General features: G+C 32.0%; 2 protein-coding genes across 3 annotated transcripts; both read right to left on the reverse strand.

The window, feature by feature from the left end:
• On the reverse strand, window positions 1–6,527 carry LOC140764585 (uncharacterized). 2 transcript variants are annotated; one of them, XR_012105065.1, is made up of 5 exons: window positions 6,317–6,527; window positions 5,109–5,567; window positions 1,602–1,633; window positions 236–1,528; window positions 1–151 (listed from the first exon to the last, which is right to left on the reverse strand). XR_012105065.1 is itself a non-coding variant. In XM_073103225.1 (4 exons), the coding sequence occupies exons 2-4, from the start codon at window positions 5,431–5,433 to the stop codon at window positions 608–610; spliced, it is 1,278 nt and encodes a 425-aa protein (XP_072959326.1). In that variant the 5' UTR covers window positions 5,434–5,567; window positions 6,317–6,527; the 3' UTR covers window positions 1–607. The 2 variants fall into 2 exon arrangements, 1 of the variants encoding a protein (XP_072959326.1); XM_073103225.1 differs by having other exon boundaries at window positions 1–1,528.
• A 6,713-nt stretch (window positions 6,528–13,240) lies between these two features.
• LOC140765758 (protein CASPARIAN STRIP INTEGRITY FACTOR 1-like) lies at window positions 13,241–14,705 on the reverse strand. Its single transcript, XM_073104981.1, has 3 exons — window positions 14,258–14,705; window positions 13,921–13,970; window positions 13,241–13,582 (listed from the first exon to the last, which is right to left on the reverse strand). The coding sequence occupies exons 1-3, from the start codon at window positions 14,325–14,327 to the stop codon at window positions 13,445–13,447; spliced, it is 258 nt and encodes an 85-aa protein (XP_072961082.1). The 5' UTR covers window positions 14,328–14,705; the 3' UTR covers window positions 13,241–13,444.
• Window positions 14,706–20,041: the final 5,336 nt, after the last annotated feature.

Here is a 20,041-nt window from a genome sequence, read left to right on the forward strand (position 1 = left end):
TAAAGCTAAAATTTAGATATGGAAACAACATTCAAGTGGCTGAATTATTCATGAAACAATACCACAAAAGTCACCAGTATTTGATCCATTGCCATACTTTTGAGATATGTACGGAATGAAAAAAATTAAACTGATCCACATGCGCCGGCGTCTGAAAGGATGAAAAGAATGGAGAGAAGATGAGGATTTGAATCTCTCACCAGCTTAATATACTCTTAAAACAAGATAGACTTACCACTACTGAACAATAGATTATTCTCCCGAGCATTATGGTAGGTTGTTCTGGAAAAACAATAGCATGCCGAGTGCCCCAGTTCAGAAAATGAGACGGGTGTGGAAAAGATTGTCAGGCTGAGCTGTTCCATAACCCTTCCCTTCCACTTCACCAGTTTGATTTCACTACAGAAACACATGCTTGCTCGGGAAAAAATGTTGGTGTCTATGCACTTAATGGTAAAATATAACTAGTACCTATGTCATCAGAGCAGTATTGATACCCAATAAGAATGAGAAATTTATTTGGATTGCAGCTACGATGGAGAAACGCTTGTGTTGAATATAACTAAGGCAGCTTCTCACAGCCTTACTTCCATTAGAGAGACCTCGCTCAATCCCTCAGGTATTTTTTTTTCCAGAAACCTCTTCTTCCTGTATACTCAGATTCTGATGTAGATGACACTGAGAGTCGTGAACCCAAAGAAAAGTGACGCCTTAAGAAGGGGGGCCTGCTAAAGGTATGCTTCAGGCTACTGCTTGCTCCCATCCTCGGCACTCTCCCACCTTTTCGGTGTTCACCCAGAAAATCTTTATGAACATCAATGTCAGCAACTGCCTTTCTAGATATCTTGTTTCTAACCTTTGATTCAATTTTCCCGAACAGCTTTGCCGCCCCTTTCTCTCCATGAGTGCAGATAGGACAAGGTGGATCATAGCTATTATTTTCTGGCGTCATCTTTTCCAAACAATCGGCATGGTAAACATGACCACAAACCAGAACGGCAACTACAGAGAGCTCATTGGTAGACAGTATCTTTCTGGCGCTCCATGGAGATCTCTCCTTTAGTATCTTTGAGCATATCTTGCATATTTGCTGATCAGGGGACAGTGGAACTGACTGCTGAGTATTCAGTCTTGTTGCCTTGCTTTTGATGGAACTGAGGTTTTCACTATCAAATGAAGGGCTCTCACTGTGAGAGGAAGCCACAAGCTCAGAAAAAGTTTGCATGGACCAGCCATCAGAAGACCTACCATGGGATCCTCCTGTGGACAAGTCATTGCTGCAAGGAGATGGCACAAATGACTGCCTTATTTCATGGGAGCTGCTCTCATTCAGCGATTTCAGAGATGAAGCCCTCTGATCCAAGACCTGCCTAGAGAAGGAGCCTAGTGAATGCTGTTCTTTACTAGATGAAGCCAGGTCAGCTGGTAGAGAATAATTCCAAGAGGACGAAGGATCTTCAGTGAAGGATGAAGATGGAACTGTAGGAACAGACATTGGTACACCAGATGACCTACTAACGCCCTTTTCCTGTAGACAATTATAAATATGTCATCCTAATAAAGATCACTGAACAATGTGACTACGAGTTATTTCAAATTACCTCTGAGCATGAATTGCATTCCATGTATTGATCTGCAAGAGGAAAAAAAGAAATACACATGTATGTTAGACAAAGAGATAGAACTTTTCATGGAGTCTGGAAGATCACATCAGCAGACAACTAGAGAATAGGACTTGAATGCATACAAGTATATAACAAACAGATAGTCATGAACAACTGGAGTTTGCTATAGCAGAAACTTGGTTTGCTAAAGGCATACCATTAACTTGGTTCCAGGGTGAATAAAGAAGACAAGCAATACTTCTGGACCCAGCTACTAAACTGCCCAAGAAGAAACATAGATTTATGGACTACTCAAGGTTTGTGAATAGACTTCAATTGGTGGCCCGCTTAAAAAGCTGCTTCTGCACAGTTATGAACTTTTACCTCAAGCTAACCTCGAGTTGGATAAGCCCATATATACACCAAGCCTGAGCATTGTTGTATTTGGCTTAAGTGGGCTATTCTGTACAACTTATATGAGGACAGAGACATGAAAGCAAGAAAACATAACTTTATTTGCAGTGCAGCTATCTTATTTAGAGTGCCTCTATCAGTGCATTAAAGAAAAAGGCTAAGAAGTTACTCCTGCTATCTCATCCAGAGAAGATAGACAACAAAGGGACTGTTCATTAATGACTAGAAAGTTTCCTTCAATACTTCAGAAAATTGTTTCAATAAACACCAAGCTACAGAAATAATTACCATATCAACATAACTGGTTGAAGGATTAAATAGGAATGAAGCAGAAGGTTTCTAATGTAAATAGCAAGAAAATATGTTTGTATTAACAAGTGAGAAAGGCTTTTGTAGGATGAGAAATAACAAACCTACATACTAATCCATATAGCTATATATTTTCCAGATTCGGAGATTCCTACATCCTTACTCGGAAAACTTCTGACTTAATTCTTTGATCTTATTTTCCAATTATCCTTTCTTCTCACATTCTCACACTTATCATGATCAAGCTTGTCAATTGAAGATCACTACATTGTAAAATATATCAGTCTAAGGCATGGTGAGGTGGGATCAAGCCTTGTCCCACTAATGTGGTGTTGCCAATAGGACAGCTCAAAGATGAGATGGGTCCAAAAGAATTGACAGATTCTTATGACCAAATGTTGAAAGTTGAAACATTCTATATGTTGAGAGCAATCAAGCATAAATTGAGACAAAACATACACCCCTCAAAAGTTCCCAATCTCTCGGTCTGTCTCTTAGGGATCTAGACTAATTCTCCAAAATATTCTACTACATTTCTCAAAGCCAAGACTTCAATTACTAAGTAAAGCATTCAGGGGCCAAATATTTTGAGACTCAAACCCTATGCTTTCTTCCCGGTCTTCTTCCCTGTGTAAACCCCCTTCCTTCATCGCTATTCTCTCTTGCTTGCTCCCTTTGCAGCCCCGTCCACATCCTCTCCGGTTCGCCACTTTCGTCCACCTCAGCTTCCTTTTCATTGTCATAAGTCATAAGTAGTGTGCCTAGTGGGGCACTAGCTATGCTACATGGTAAAACTCATCTTAACAAGGTGCCAGCAACTGACGGATACTTGCTTAATATATTATCTCTAGCAAGAAAAGGTCACTACAAAAGACTACCAAGATATCCTTGTACAAAATTTGACAATAGATCTCAATACTTTCCAATATGAAAACAAAATTTAACTCACAAGAGCTATCCCAATTGTAAATCAAAACTTCTTTAATAATATTTCTTTATATGACTCTTTAGGAAGTTGCTATTTAGTTATTCACCACATTATCTCAATGACAGACTAGGTTGCTTGTGTTGATTATGAATTTGTAGATGGCAACTTAACAAAGTTGCTTGCTAACAAATATGCCTTGGATATCTAAGGTTCAATTGGATTGAATCAACTGGCTATCAAAGTTGAAAGAGATTACCTTTCCATTGGTTGTGTGCCATTCACATAAAATCACATGCAGATCAAGACACTCAAAATGAGTCAATAGATACATTTAATGCCAATAGTATATCCACAGCATAATTCTTTCACATGAGCAATAAGCTACGCGTTTCCAAGTAAGCTTCCTTGTCCAATACTCTAATCTAGACTGAAGACAATTGCATCGATTTCTGAATCAAGAATACCCATTCACTGAAACAAATCCCATCTAATCCATATTTGATTTACCTAACATAACAAATAATTTGACATACTTTTCTACTAATATCAAAAGTATCTGCAGATTGAGAAGGTACTTTATCCATCCAATCATCTATTATTCTGCTAATGACAATGTATATATGAAGCTACTAAATTCCTGAGCAGGTCTGCCTATTCATACGCATCCAAGTCCTTAAAACACTATGTTTTGCTTAGCACTGACAATTTAGCAATCTATTTATACATCTGTGAATTAAGAAAGTTATTTATGTCAGTAACTATCCATTATTTTGTCAACAGTATATCTGTGACACAAATAAGTTTTCTATGCAATATTATGTTCCTGACTCAAAAATTACAAAGGTTCCATAATGATTGATATAATATTTAAGATTAGCTGCTGATATGACATCAACCTTCTAAAATTGGCGCAAATTTACTTTCTGATGCAAATTGAACAATAGAGGAACATGCTACAAAAGCTCTACAAGCTAGTTGGCCGGTAGATCAGTTTACCTTCTTGTCTTTATATCATCGTATCAACAGAAAGACCATCATAATAACTATGATAGACAAGCTTCTGAGTAATAGCAATAACAATATGGTTACAGATATCTACATGAATTCAAACATCAGGAAATAGATCAAGAACCTTCAAAACTAAAATTGGGATAGTAATACGAAAGAAGTGAGAAACATAAATTTAAGAGTTGATGTTACCTAAAGTGGTTGTTGGCTTGTTGCACATACTAAATGTAGCTACTCATAAATTTATTCAAAACCAAACACACAAAACCTAATGAAATGTTTGTTGATCTTTTGCCTTCTAAGCCAAGAAGCCAATTTGCTTATTTTCAACTAAGAGGGCAGTTTTGGTCTTGGCAGTCTGCATTCAGCCTATCCTAGTAAGATAAACGATGGGCGCTAGCACATTCGTGAATGGAATGGACATCCATGACTGCAGCATCCAAAAGATAAGAAGACCTCGTTTTAGTGGAAGAGATGAGAGGATTGGGTACATTATCTCATCCGGTTCATTAATGTGCAAGCGCATTGTTCATTCCGCTGCCATTTACCACCTTTTTGTCTCTTCCATTAAATACGAGATTTGAGTTTGCAATCACAAGTGACCATTCATCTATTAATGAGATGAGTGCACCTTAATGTGACAGACCCGAATGCAAATTGCCAGGGACATCTGTTCAACTGATAGCTCTAGAGAATGTAAAATTTAAAATGAATGAAGCGTCAATTCTAGGTATTATTTCCTAATACATATCCTATTGTCTCAGCAGATTTATAAGCTATACAAGATACCATTTCCATAATCGTATAGGCTATGACAGAAGAATTTTCAAAAATATATCCTTTACCTGCTGCTTCAGACTTTCCCGAACTTTTAGTCTTAATACAAGATCTCTGCCTTTTTTCTGTCTGAAAAGCATCTGATAGAGTGCCCCCAACTAAAAGTTCATCAGTTTCAGTTGTTAGTCTGTTCTTAATTGCAGAATCAATGAAACCACTATTATTAAGAGACAAGTGAGCAGGACTGTTCATTATATCCTCTACATGAGTGCGGTTATCCCATCGAAAGCTCCACGAAGGCGAGTGCCTCACATTCCTATAAGTAGAAACTTCAAACTGAGTTCCACCAGGCAAAGGTTTTTCCTTTGTAGCCACACAGCAGTTGGCCCCCATGTTGTTCAGGAGGAAGACTGTCAAAAGCTCTTTGTCCTTAACAGCGTTTAGACTTTAGCGTTGGAGGAGGGAAGCTTTACAATGCCCATAACCAATTCGACAAAAATTAATTCTATGCAAACACTGAGCTGCTCCTGAACATCAAAACATGGTCATCACGGTTAGAAACAAAAATGGAGTACGGCTAATTAAGAGTTAAAAACTGATATAAGAAAATTGATAGCAAGGTAAGCATTTTGAAGTCATTTCTTATTAGGCGTTCAACTAAAAGGAAAGAAAAAGAAAGATGAGTCATTCTGAAATTGAAATCTTCATGACATCATCTTTAACTGGCTATTGAACAAAATAAAAGAACGATTTTTACATGTCTTAACAGACAAAAGGAAAGGTTAAAAACCTTACTCCTGTCAAATTTCAAGCAGTCATGGGCAACCTTTGAAGGGCCAAATAATTGCAAAATTTACAGTCATATCCACATAGTCTGGAGACGCCTGATCTCCATTAAAAGAAGAATTTATTCATGCATTTATTACAAAATAAATAAATAGTGACCGACCTCGTCAAATGCGTGTTTGAATCCACTACGGACTTGGAAGAAAATTCACTAGAATCCGAAGAAAAAAAACATAAAAGAAAGAAATATCTCCTCCAAATAGTAATTGAATAAGAATCCTATTTCCAGCCGTAGCTAACCACAACTTACCTCATTAACTACCACAATAAATATTCCATAAATAAAATTAAATACGCATACTCCCAACTTCTCACATCCGTTCTTCCACTCGCTCTTCAAAAATCACAAGAATAAAATTATAAAAAAAAAACTCGATCCAATTACTCAGTAACCTGATGCCAGATTCATCGCCTGATAAGTTAAAATTACCTTAAAATGATCAAGAAATCAGTAAAACAATCCGATCGACGTCGAGAGCCTCCAAATCGAACTACGATGCCGAAATATCTGAGATACTCACTTCCATCGGATCGCGAAGAGGGAGAGGAAACCTAGGGTTTCGAATCCGACCCTACTCGATCGATCTAAAATCCTATTGACATCCCACTGCGAAGAGAGAGAGAGAAAGAAAGAGAGAAGAGAGAGAGGTGAGAAGGGAAATGACGAGGTATAAATATAGAAGCTTCTTTCTCCGTTCGGACTATCTCCGTTACGTTCCGTCACGATTTCTCCGTTTCAAGATACTAATCGCTATAAATTAATAATCTGGGAATAAGATTCTCCCACGAATATTAACTAAAACAAACTTACCCTCTTCTCAAGTAAGAATAATGCCTGGTTTTGATATGACTGAAATTAAATCCTAATTATTCACTTATTTTTCTATCATATTTCCTTACATCAAATCTATTTGTGTTTATTACCGTTTACACCCTACGTTTTAAACTTACACTCCTATATTTTTTTAAAAATAAATTAAAAAAAAATATTAGCTGAGACTAACTCTAGTGTTATTCTAACTTAACGGCAGACATTAAACCACAAAAATACTCTTCTATTATCTTATTTTAGAATAAGAGATATACTAGGTATTTAAAAGATCATCGACCCTGGGCCCATATATTCTCTTCAATTATAAGTTGGATTAATTGACCAACACTAATAAAAGCATATCCCAAATGAATTCAACCACAAACCGCAACAGGTCAAAGCAAGCGCACATCAGCACATCAACTAGTCTAACTTAAGTTTGATCACTTGTACTCCAGTGGTGATACTTTGATTTAGAAAGTAATTCTTTCAAATAGTATTATTATGTTTATATGATTGATAGTTTCTTTTTCTCAATCTTAAAGCAGGAGGTCACTGTATGTTGGTGGATGTAGCATTTATTCTATAAAGAGAGGGAGTGGAAAACGGATCCCTTGTGGAGGACGCGGAGTGCGTAGTACGCATTCGTACAAAAGAGCCTCTAAAACGATGGCACGTGGCCTCCTTTTTCTCCTTTTCGGTAGAGCGGGTGGGGCCCTGGTTCTATGACTAACAGCAACAAGATTGGTATAGATTCGGAAACAGTGGCATAGCAGGCGGATCCGGTCCAACTCCAGTTGCAAGAAGATGCTTAAATTTGCAACCCCCACTAACCCAACTATGCCTCACTAATAGTTGAAGGGTCATAGTTTAGATCCCCCTTTAGATATTAGGATTGATATTTAAGAATTAAATTTACTATCATATGATTAATTTAATGACTCATAATCTATCACCACATATATATATATATACTCATACAAAAACACCCTATATTTTGCCTGTATTATTATATTCATGTATATGCTTTGTGTTATGATGCTAGTACTTTAAAAATATTCCATCTCTATTTTATCGATTACTATATAGATGAGTTAAATTAATTATAAATGCAAACTAGCTTTGGTACGCTTGAGTGAGTTCTTAAGGTCAGTGTAAAAATAAATAGAGGACTAAATTTTAAGGTCATATGAAGGGTATTTTAGATACTTATTTAAAATATTAAAAACAAAATATACGATCGAATGATACATACTCTAGGGTATTATACTAATATATGAGAGTGCTACTCTTCATTAGTTATCTAAAACAAAACAATGTGCAGTTTTGGGTAGTTTCAGATAATTCACTAACTAAATTATATGCTTCTTAGGGGGTATAATTAACTCATAGTTTAATTGTTAGATATTTTTTCATAGTAATAGTATAAAAGTCTATTTCCTATTTGCTTCACTCTTTCTTTATGACAAGTGTTGATACTTCTCACTATCCAATGCATCACAATGATCAAAATAAGTACACTACTTTACATGTCAAACTACTTGTATAATAATAAGTATTTCATTTAGAGTATAAAATGATGAAGTCCTTTTCTCCCTTAACAATGGGTGCCAATAAAGTCCTAAACATGACAAAGATAATCTACCAACCATATGAAATCATGAGGAACAATTAAAAAAAAAAAATAATATATATATATATATATATATATATATATATATATATATATATATATATCAATCATCAAATACTATTTTTCTTACTTTGGTTTGCAGATTTTGACCTAACAACCAAAACAAATTTTACTATCCTTTTGTTGGCCAACAGTTAAAGTTGATGCAAGAACCTCTCATAATTAAAGCTATTTGATTATGTTAGATTGGCTACTACACCTAGAATATAATTAACTAAGAACTCCATAGGCCAAACTATTACACATCTTGTTCTCTATCCAGTGGATAATATTGACAATAATCTTATACTTATCCCACCTATCATTTTCCAATCAATGGTGATGCATGCATGGAGTAATGAATCATGTTTGTGATTGCGAAAGATAGTCATAAAATATATGCAAATTGTGCATATAGGAGATGGTTGTATATGTGTCTTAAATCATGCTAGGATACATAGGTTGTTGGAGAATTTGACAAGTTTAGCTAACCTTATCTTCATTAAGAACTTATATAAGTACTTTATTAATTCACTGCTAATATCTTGAAAAGTAATCCATGGTGAGCATGGGGATCTAAACCCCTAAAGCAATGATACATTCTCCAATAGAATGTTCATTAGATTATATCCCTATTGTTGTTAAAAAGTAATGCTTAATTACTATAGTAGTTTATCCATCTTTTTATGCAGAAATAGGCATGGGATTATAAGTAATCCACACTGCTACAAAGTCAAATGCTATACATAATAATTTTATAAGCTATTGATCTTGAAATCCAAGTATAATGATTTGAATCCTCGTTCTTCTCAAATCCATCAGTTAATACTACAACCATAATATTTCATTAAGTCCAGATCTAAATAGAATTTTTATCCTTTGCTAGTGTATAGTTAGCAAAGATTACTATTTCCTAGTTATAACAACTATATCAACTCAATAGAATCCTTCACTCTTAGAGCATCTCCAAAGGAGAGCTCTATATTTAGAGCCCAAAGAGCCCATACACTCAAATACACCGGGCTTTGTATTTTATATATATATATATATATAATATTTTAAATTATTTAATAGGTCATTTAATGTTATCATTTTTCTAAATTGAGATCTTTAAAATAAATTTAATATTTAATAGTTTTAAAAATAATTTTAAATTACTATTTTTTAATTATGCATCCAAATTATATTACGCGAAATAAATATCGCAATAAGCATTACACATTATTATTAAAACTATCAAAATTACATTACACAAAATAAATAGAAATTAATATTTAATAATAGAAATAATAAGTATTAATAGTCTGGCAAGCCATCTCCATAACCATCAATTCTGTAGCCACCTCATCCTCTATTGTATCCACCTCCTCTATAATCTTTCGAGGAAGCTCTGACTTAAAAATAACTATTGCTTCTTCTAATGATTTTATGTCTTTTTATTTGAAAGAAAATACGTTTATCCGAATCTTCAATCTTATCTAAATCAATTAACAAGATTTCTCTATTCTTGCGATCACAATCAATATTTATTTGCGTAGGTTGTTGTTCTAATTACGTAGCTCATTTTTTGAAAAGATGTGGAGCAAAGCATTATGATTTTTGCGGGCACAATTTGCCATTATTAAATGACCATCAAAATTTTGGGATAAATAAGTATTACATGACATCATAACTATTTGTGTGATACTACATAATATGATAGGAGGATGAATGAAACGAGAAACCTAATATTGTTGTTTTTACTTAATTTATAATCGCTGAAGGGATAAAAGCCAATGATATGAACGATTTCAAATATTCATCAATGGATATAGGAAGATCCAAGATAAAAAAAAAGAGAGCTTATTTTGTGTTTTGAAATGCATTGATTGAAAACTTATGACAAAGACACGGAAATAAATAAATATAATTTTTAATATGATTTTTATTTGATATATGCTATGTTTAATGTATTTTAATATTTGGTATTTACATTGAAAATTAATTTGAGTTATTATTCAAATAATTTTATGACACTCTAACTTTGAATAATAAATAAAATAAATATTCATTATAGAATTTAAAATAATTTAAAAATAAATTAATATTTGACTCATTATAAAGATCTCGACAAGAATAATGCAACGACTAACTAATGAAATAGACATCACATAGGTTTTACATGGTTAAAGGAGTCAATGTATCATAAAGAAATAAACAAAAGATTCTACGGAGCCAAAATTCTTTGCCCTTAGCAATAGAATTAAATTAAGAATTGATGTTTTGATATGTTGTCATCTTAGGTTTGCAAAAAATAGATAGAGGAAATCGGCTTTATAAGCCCAAGAAAGCAACAACTCCTTAGAGCATCTCCAACTGAACTCCAAAACTACAAATTTGGAGCCCGGTGGAACTCCAACCGAGCTCCAAATGGGGCTCCAAATTTGGAGCCAGCTACAGTGGAGCTCCAAATTTGGAGCCCCATCTAAAAATTTGGAGCCCAGCTCTAATACTATTCAACTTTTAAAAATACTGATTTTGCCCTACAAAAGCTTCATTTAAAATTTTAAATTCCGTCCGTATCCTTTATTAAATAACCTAATTAATTAAACTGAATATATAATTAATTTTGCTAATCAATTTTTAACAAAAATAGTACCATTAGAATGCTCTCATCGAGATCTTTAAAATGAGTCTAATATTAAATTATTTAAGTTGTTTTAAATATTTTATTTTTATTTTATGTAATATAATTTTGATGTTTTTAATTAAAAAAATAGTAATTTAAAATTATGTGTGAAACTATTGAATATTAGTCTTATTATAAAGATATCGATGAGAGTTTTATAAACATATAATTTTTATTAAAAAAATAATAATATTAAGATGTCTTATTAAGTGATTTAGCATATATATATATATATAATATTATATTAATTAAATAATAAATATGGAGCCCGGTGCTTTGGAGCGCACCGGGCTCTTAGCTCTAGCCCTCCCTTAGAGATGCTCTTAGAGCAACTCCAACTAGGCATGGGCTCTAAATTTGGAGCCCCACCATGAAAACGGAGCCAGCTCCACTTGTCATTTCAACCTTTTGAAAATACCAAAATTACCCAATAAGTAGTACATTCAATAATTTTAATTTTATTTGTATCCTTTATTAAATAATTTAGATAGTTAAACTGAGTATATAATTAGTTTACTAATCGATTTTTAACAAAAATAATATCATTGGAAAGGTCTCATCGAGACCTTTAAAATGAGTCTAATATTAAACTATTTTTGAGTTAATTTAAATTTTTAATTTTTTATTATTTATAAAAATGAGTCTAATAAATTATGTGTCCTAAAATATAATTACTCAAAATTATTTTCCAATGTAATTTTGATATTTTTAGTTAATGACATATAATGCTTATTTTGATGTTTATTTCGTATAATGTAATTTCAATGCGTTTAATTAATAAATTAGTAATTTAAAATTACTTCTGAAATTATTGAATATTAGTCTTATTTTAAAGATCTTGATGAAAGTTTTCTAACCATATATTTTTTATTAAAAAACAATTACGCTAAGATGACCTATTAAGTAATTTAAAATAGCTAATATAATAATATATATTATATATTGTTTAAATAAATATGGAGCCCGGTGCCTTGGAGTGCGCTGGGTATTTTTAGCTCCCTATTTGGAGCCTTTGGAGCCATAGTTAGAGATGCTATTAGCCCATTAAACATGCATTAAACATGCAATGTAATTGTGTACATAAAAGGACCATTTCTTCTTCTTTTAGATGTATAGGATGATAGTTAATTACTCTCCTTTTTTCCATTGCATGATGGATGTAGCTAGTGACACGATAAGTGTTTGGAGCCACAGATGATGTGTGGTAGCTTATCTCGGCCCTTGTACTTGAGAAGAGTTTACACATATTAATGATACTCTAAATTCATTAAATCAAGTTGAATTAAAAGGCAACACAAACATGAGCAGCATTAAAGAAGTTAAGTCTTCCCACCTATGTAACTAAATGAGTCAAAAGAGTTAGATGCACACAAGTTATATGAATTATTCGGGTCATAAATGAGTTATTAAAGTCTTTAATAGATTATTTAGGTCGCAATCGAGTAATCAATTTAACTTAAATGGGTTGATTTATTTAAGGGTCTCAAGGTGATCCTACTCTTTTAACTTAAAAAGCTTTGATGCATATATCACTTCTCTTCTTTGTGAGATAAAAGAGAATACAATTATTCCTAACTTTTCTTATTGATGGTATGAAAATTTGTAAAAAAAAAAAAATTAAAATAGAAAATATTGGTTATTATGCGTATGCATCTTTTATATAAATTATGCGTATTTATTATAAAAATATGTGCATTTAGTATAAAAAATAAGAAAAATTTGCATATAACACTGTATATTTTTAATGAAATTAGGATTTACAATCTACATTTTTACTATTTGTAAATTGAGCTCTATAATTTAATGAATGTGTGCAGAAAATATCCTGAGTTAAATTTAAATTAGCACTGTGAAAATATTCCGTTAAGTAATTATTTTTAAAATAATTAAAATGTCTTTATTTCTAAAATAACTAAAATATCTTTAGTATAACTTGGTTAAGAATATCTTCGTAATTCGTTTAGTATAGTCAAATTAACCAAGATGTTTGCTTAAATTTAACTAACAAATATAACTGCAAAGTATTTTCTGCACATATTCACAAAATTATATGGCTCAATTTGCAAATAAGGTATAAACCACAATTTCATTGAAAAACAGAGTGTTATATGCAAATTTTCTAAAAAAATAATAAAAACATTCAATTTTAAGAGCCTAATCTTTTTATTACTAAAACCTAAGGGTATTTTTCTGCCTTGATGCCTTGATGGTATGAGTTATTATGCCAACATAGAGAATAATAAACTTTAAATTATAAACAAAACAAGACCATTATCAACACACTATAAGGAACAATTGCATCTCTTTTACTTCCTTGTGCACCACCACCAATATATATATATATATATATATAGTATGTATGTATGTTGTACATTTGTAGCCCATAGAAGAATAGTATTCAATTCAATTAGTTAGGTATAAGCTTAAATGGAGGCTTGGCAAGAGCTGGAGGAGGGTCAGAGCTTCCATAGTCATTTGTTTGGACTTTTAAAACTCTGGCATGGAAAACCACTTCTTCTTGCTCCAAAGACATTTTAGCTTCTCCCTGCAGTTGATTGGAAAAATATCTTAGTATGTAACACAAGAAGAAAATTATTCACTAATTACTTGAGTTGGGATTCCAAAATGGTGCTCAAACTTTTAATGATCTGAATCCATCTTAGCTAAACAAGCATTTCCCTCTTGGAGGACACCCTTGTCTTAGAAGGGAATCCTAGATTTCTTGAAAGTGAAATTTAAGCCAATTACCAATTTAAAGGGAGTAAAATGACTTACTGATGATGCTTATGCAACAAGAGAGAAAGAAAATTCTAAGAAATAGAAAAGGAGAAAGAAGATATAGAGAAGAATCTGAAACTAATGGTTTCCATTCTAGCTCCATACCTCTTTTTCTATTTGCACTGTGTATTTATTGCCAAATCTTTGTTGCCCTCCTACAAGCACAAAATTTAGTCACAAAAGGAAGTATAAACAACAGATTTGTGTTGATGAATTGAAGTTTATAATTGAACTGCTTCTAGAAAAGTTCTTCTATCTGATAAGAATGCAATAATCTGAGTACTGTCATGCATTGTTAATATTGAGTATCATAGATAAGAAAGTATACAACATGAAAGCTTATATATTGTTTCAATCAATGAACAAGATAATGTTCTAATTGAATTGTCAATCCTTTATTCATAGATCAAAATCTATGGCATGTAGAACTATTAAAGCTAACCTGCCAATGAAGTTGAGAGCAGTGATGCCAAGATGAGAGCAAATAGAATGGTGGATATCTTAGGCCCCATGGAAACTATGCAGACAAACTACCTTCTACCTCTTCAAGATCAGAGAGAGGAGATGAAGCCTTCTGCTGTTGGATTTGTTACAACTCAATGAAACCTCCAATGGATTGGCTGACCTTGTGATAGCTAAGAATCAGATAGTCAATTCTTTCGAAGTCGCGGAATGCAAATCTTAGTGGCTTCTCTTCTTAAATTTATAAGGAGAGGGTCAACACTTCTCCTGTGGAGGGTCTGGGTTGTGGTCATTAGGGTTGTTGGGTTTCTTAGTTTATACCATAAACAAAAGGAATTGACAAGTAGCTAGACTTCATTATACTAAACTCATTAATTACCATAGAAAATTAAGTCTCCTCTAATAACTGCCAGTTGTAGATCACATAATAAGGCTGGTCGGCACGCAATAAATCTTCGATTTTAGCTACTAATCATGCAAGCCTAGCTAGATAATTTTCTGGTAGGATTGGAGGTTGATATATACAACTGGGAAGTATGATGAAGACTCTGAATCTTAGCTAATTGTGAGTAGGATAATAATTTTACCTCATGCAGTGATCATCACACCTTTCAAATTCTTTTCCTCTGATGTTAAATGTAACTTGACAATATGAATGAGACATCAAGGAATATATATATCTGATAACCTTGCCTCTTAAGGCAAGATATGAAAAGTAGAACAAGTCCAACAAATTGGCAATCTCAGAGGGAACTATTTCCTTACCAATTTTTCATGAGCAATATTGAGTACTAACTCACAAATTCAGCTAGTTAAATTGCCGAAAATCTTTAGTTCAAACTCAACATATTCATTGATGCATCATAGAGAAAAGAGCAGTTCTTTCAGCATTCTTCAGAGGAAATACTAAGTACTAATTCAAAGATTCAACTAGTGTAGCATGTGCCTAACCAACAATGTGGGGTCTATTGTGTATTCAGTAGCAAGATCCATGTAGAATTGACATAAGAATTAGAATTATTTTATTTCAGTAGGACATATCTTATTATTTTGGAATGTATCATCTTCAAAGCTTGAGGTTTATAGATGCATTGTGGCAAGGAATCAAATACATTATGAGAGGAGAGCAGTGGAAGATTAGAAGATCCACTAAATATTGTAAAATATCAAGTACTCATGATTTCTTCATAAATAAGTAACTGCTGAACTAGGTTTTACTTAAAAGCAAAGTGGTTTCCTAAAGTATTTATAATGTGACCTGCAAATAATAATGATCATTTGCTAAGTATGTGAGCTTACAAGATACAAGGAAACATGGCCTTTGCCTAGCTTGTGAAAAAATCTCTTTGACATGCACATCAGCCAAAGAGAGATTGAGCCACAACTAGATCATCTTTGACTTCTTTAATTCCAATTTTTCTGCTCCTAATTTGAAGGCATTTTTCTTCATGCACAAGTATTGATCAATGATGCAGACATAATATTTCCACTGCTACAGTGTTCAACACTTTGCATATCTTGTTCAGTTGAAGTCAACTCATTCTGTTTGCTGATCCAAATAAAACAAACTTATAAATTGTGAATGGAATCTAACTGTTTAGGCACAATGCATTATTTATTATGTTGCTTCTCTGCATATTGCTTTCTTATCACAAAATTCTTCTTCCTAGAAGAATACTATTTGCAATTATTAAGAAAACCTATTTAATGTAAGATTACTTACATGCCTGATATGATCAATTCTAAGCGCTGAGAGAGCTCTTTTACCCTTATTTCAGAGGAAAGGATGAGTTAAAAATTGAGGATAAGATGATCATTTAATGTTTCTCATCAACACCGTTAAGGGATCAGAGATATTAAGTAACATTAGATACTTAACGGGGATCAAAGTGCGATAAAACATAACACATAACGCGGCAGTATACGGTATAAGTGAAAACTATGATAGTTTAGAGAGTCTAGGTGTAAGTAACAGTTAATTATATATAGGCGGAATGATGCTAGAGCATATTATACAAAATTTTCAATGCCAAAGAGTTGCAACTACATAGAAGGGAGGTTGAGACATAGCTTTCATATCCATGCCACCTCACTGAGTACCTAACTATGTTTGAAGAAAAATAGTCAAATAAGAGGATCAAACAGTGTATATGAGGAGACTTAACTCATGAATACCTTGTAAGGCATATTTGCCTTCCAATTTGATGCTTCCAAGAAACAAATTGTTTGGCTTTGAAGAGGCCTTATTTTCAAAGCTTTGAATTTCTTAGGTTGTTCTCCTCTGGTGTACAGTTTCTAGGCTGTAAACCTATGGCGTGTTTGATTCATAAAAGATTTAAAAAATAAATAAACTCAAAGTGTGTGGGGTTAGATAAAAAATTTAATGCTATTTAGTTAATATCTCGAGGTTATTAATTTACCAACTGCTTTAAAAGCTTAAGCAACTAAGGAACGATGATTTTTATATTTTGTATTCTAGCACAGACAATATAAAATATAGATCGGCCGTCAAATTTCTAGAATCATTTGCCTATTTTTACTTTAAGAGTATTTATCTTTCTAATCTCATCCATACTAACAATGAAACGAATCATAAGTTTAAATTACTAAACAAATGTGTATTTTTTTCCAATCATCCTTATAAGTTTTACCACAATTTAAATCTTAAATATTTATTTATTTATTCTTGGTTATGCATAGATGATATAAAACTTGCTCTATTTCACTAATTAATAATTATTGTATTCCTTCAAAAAAATTATTTTCGTCTATTAAATCTAACTAATCATAATTAAAACTAAACTTGAATTAAAAAAAAAAGGAAGAAGTTATATATAATTAAATAAGCTTTTCAATGAATGTAAAATAGTGTCCATCAAAATTCATATAAAAAGATGTGATCAAAATAGTAAATAAAAATTAATCATGTTACTAACAAATGAAATTACATAGAAGTTGTAGAGGAGTGAATAAAATAATATCAACCTAAGTTCGTATAAAAAAGATACTGAGTAAAACAGTAAATAAATAAATAATTCTATTTACGAAATGTGAATAGTATTACTAAAATATGTCTATTCGTTAGTCTAGCAGGGTAATTTTTTTATAAAGTGATAATATTTAAATAAATGTTAAAGCTCTGAAATAATTGAATTTAAAGATTCTTATTTGAGATGAAGTTGTAGAGGATTGAATAAATCTTCAAACATATTATCGATCAGAATTCTTATAAAAAAGATATAAACAAAAGAGTGAAATAAAATTAATTTTATTATTTATATTATTAAATTTAAAAATACATATTATATATGAAATTGTAAAGAAATAAATAAGCTTTTCAAAGCATATAAAATAATATTGATCGGAGTTTATATGAAAAAGATATGAGTAAAATATTGAATAAAAATTAATTATGTTACTTATGAAATTAGATAGTTATATATGAAATTATGTAGGTAATAACGTAAGTAAATTTTTAAGCCTCTAAAATGGTCAAGTTTGAAATATTTTACTAGAATTGAAGTTGTAGATGACTGAATAAATTTTCCAATGCATATTAAAAAATATTAAATAAAGTTCCTATAAAAAAGATAGGAGTAAAACAATGAATAAGTGAATAGTATTACCGATGTAAGTCTATTCACTTAAGTTGGTCTACCAATGTAATTTATTCGTAGCAACGTAATTTTAAAATTTTAAAAGTTAGAATATTTAAATAAATTTTAAGCTTTCGAAAGATCGAGTTTGAAGATATTCATTACAGAAGGAGTTATAAAAGATTAAATAAGCCAACGCATATATTTAAAAAATATAGATTAGAATTTTTATAAGAATAATATAAAATTAATTTTATTATTTAAAACTCATTAGAGATAAAGTTTTAGAGGATTACATAAGCTTTCTAATTTATATAAAATAATGTCTCTCGAAATTCATATTGGAAAGACATGCTAAAAGAAGTGAATGAGAGAGAGACCGAGAGAGATAGAGAGAGAGATTTAAAGAGAGAGAGGGAAGGCGATGGAGGAGGGGTAGCGACGGCGCCGGGGCCTGCCGCAGCAAGCTGGTCGTAGCCGGTTGGCTACGACAGCGGTAGTGGGCGCGTGGCGCCCCACCACGCAAGCTGCATGAGCCGCTTGCATAGGCACGAGGTCGGTCTCGTCATGCCCAAAAACTTTTAAAATTTTATTTATTTATTTATCTTTTATTTTTTCTTTCTTTTTATCTCTTATTTATTTATTTATTTTATACATTATTATTTATTTATTTATTTATTTTTCTAGGTTATTACATTATTATTATTATTATTATTTATTTATTTATTTTTCTGGGTTATTATATTATTATTTCTCTGTACTTTATTAAATAAAAAATAAATTTGTCAAAAATTAAAAAAAATGAGTCAAGAGCAAATGCAAAAAAAAAAGTGAAATATAAAAAATTTATAATACAAATAAAAATAGAGAGAAAATGCAACCTAAGGTTCAAAATGTCTCGAGCATTGCTCACACTTATTCCAAAAGAATTACAAGTTTTACTTATCATTTAAAATAATATTTTTAATTTTTTATATTTTTTTAAAGAAATTACTCTTACCAAAATCGATTTACATGGTAAACCTCAGCTAGCTCATGTCCTCTTCACAAATTTTTTATATATTTTTTCATAATATAAATCGCTTTTCATGAGAACAACTTTTTTATAAAAAGAAAAGTAATAAATCTATGAAGAATATCACTATTTCGCATAGCAAATATTATCTGGTAGAAATTAATAATTTTAAAATAAGTTTGACAAAGTAGCAAACGGTCAACAAAGAACTCCGTGCCGACCACCGTTCCCACTGGTATTTTCACGTGCTTTATCAAGTCTTTTCCAAGTCACATCAAAAAATTATCGTCCCCCCGAACTCTTGCAATAAACCCCTTGTATAGTACTAAATTATGAAAGACTCCTGATCTATTTTTATACATATATATTTTAAGCCAGGGAGCTATTTTCTACCTCTGCGTTTACGGCATCGATAGAAATAAGGTTACACAGTTCTGAGGTATGTGTCCTAATAGGTTATAACTACAATAGTCGAAGGACACTCTAGCCTTGCCCAGTCTTCAAAAATTTCTCTGTCGATATGTGGCATTCAAGCACCATGTTCCTAATGGGTTATACTCTACCATGTTCAAGCTTTTAATAGCCTCCAGGCAATCCGATTCGATGATCAGTCCGATCAGTCTGCTATCTTTGGTGATGAGTCATTTGGTTACTCATAATAAAAGCAAGATTAGAGTTATAGCTGGTAGCTAATTAGGTTGTTGATTGGTTTGCCAATTTTAAATAGTTTTTAATTCTGGGTGTACATAGATTGGATCATTTTCTATACCCAGGTGTTAATTTATTAAATTTTTTGTAAAGAAATGATAAAGAATAAATATGACTATAAACATAAATATCAATTGAAGTTCTCTGAGTGGAAAATTCTTATCCATATCTAATTATAAATACTTTGTTTGTCCCTCTAATGAATGATATATTGCTCAAATTTATAGAGAATATTGAGAAAAAGGTGGAGTTAGATTGGAAATATATAAATACAAAATTGTTTATTTTTATCCCTGCACACTAATTCCTACTGTATGATGAGTGGATCGTCTTTGCAATTTGATCCAGTGAAGAAATATATAACGTTCCAGGGGGTTATATGGAAAAGATAATCTGGCATTGTCCTAAAAGGAAAGGAAGTGGAAATCTATAGGTTATAAACCAA

This window comes from Typha angustifolia, chromosome 8 (assembly GCF_048772165.1).
Source record: "Typha angustifolia cultivar Huaian chromosome 8, ASM4877216v1, whole genome shotgun sequence".
NCBI lineage: Eukaryota > Viridiplantae > Streptophyta > Magnoliopsida > Poales > Typhaceae > Typha > Typha angustifolia.

Coding starts and splice junctions, on each gene's coding strand:
- LOC140765758 (XM_073104981.1), bottom strand. CDS start 14,327: ATGGGGCCTAAGATATCCACCATTCTATTTGCTCTCATCTTGGCATCA. Junction 13,971..14,257: donor GCTCTCAACTTCATTGGCAG/GTTAGCTTTAAT, acceptor TTGTGCTTGTAG/GAGGGCAACAAAGATTTGGC. Junction 13,583..13,920: donor CAGTGCAAATAGAAAAAGAG/GTATGGAGCTAG, acceptor AATCAACTGCAG/GGAGAAGCTAAAATGTCTTT.
- LOC140764585 (XM_073103225.1), bottom strand. CDS start 5,433: ATGGGGGCCAACTGCTGTGTGGCTACAAAGGAAAAACCTTTGCCTGGT. Junction 1,634..5,108: donor GGGAAAGTCTGAAGCAGCAG/GTAAAGGATATA, acceptor TTCCTCTTGCAG/ATCAATACATGGAATGCAAT. Junction 1,529..1,601: donor AATGCAATTCATGCTCAGAG/GTAATTTGAAAT, acceptor AATTGTCTACAG/GAAAAGGGCGTTAGTAGGTC.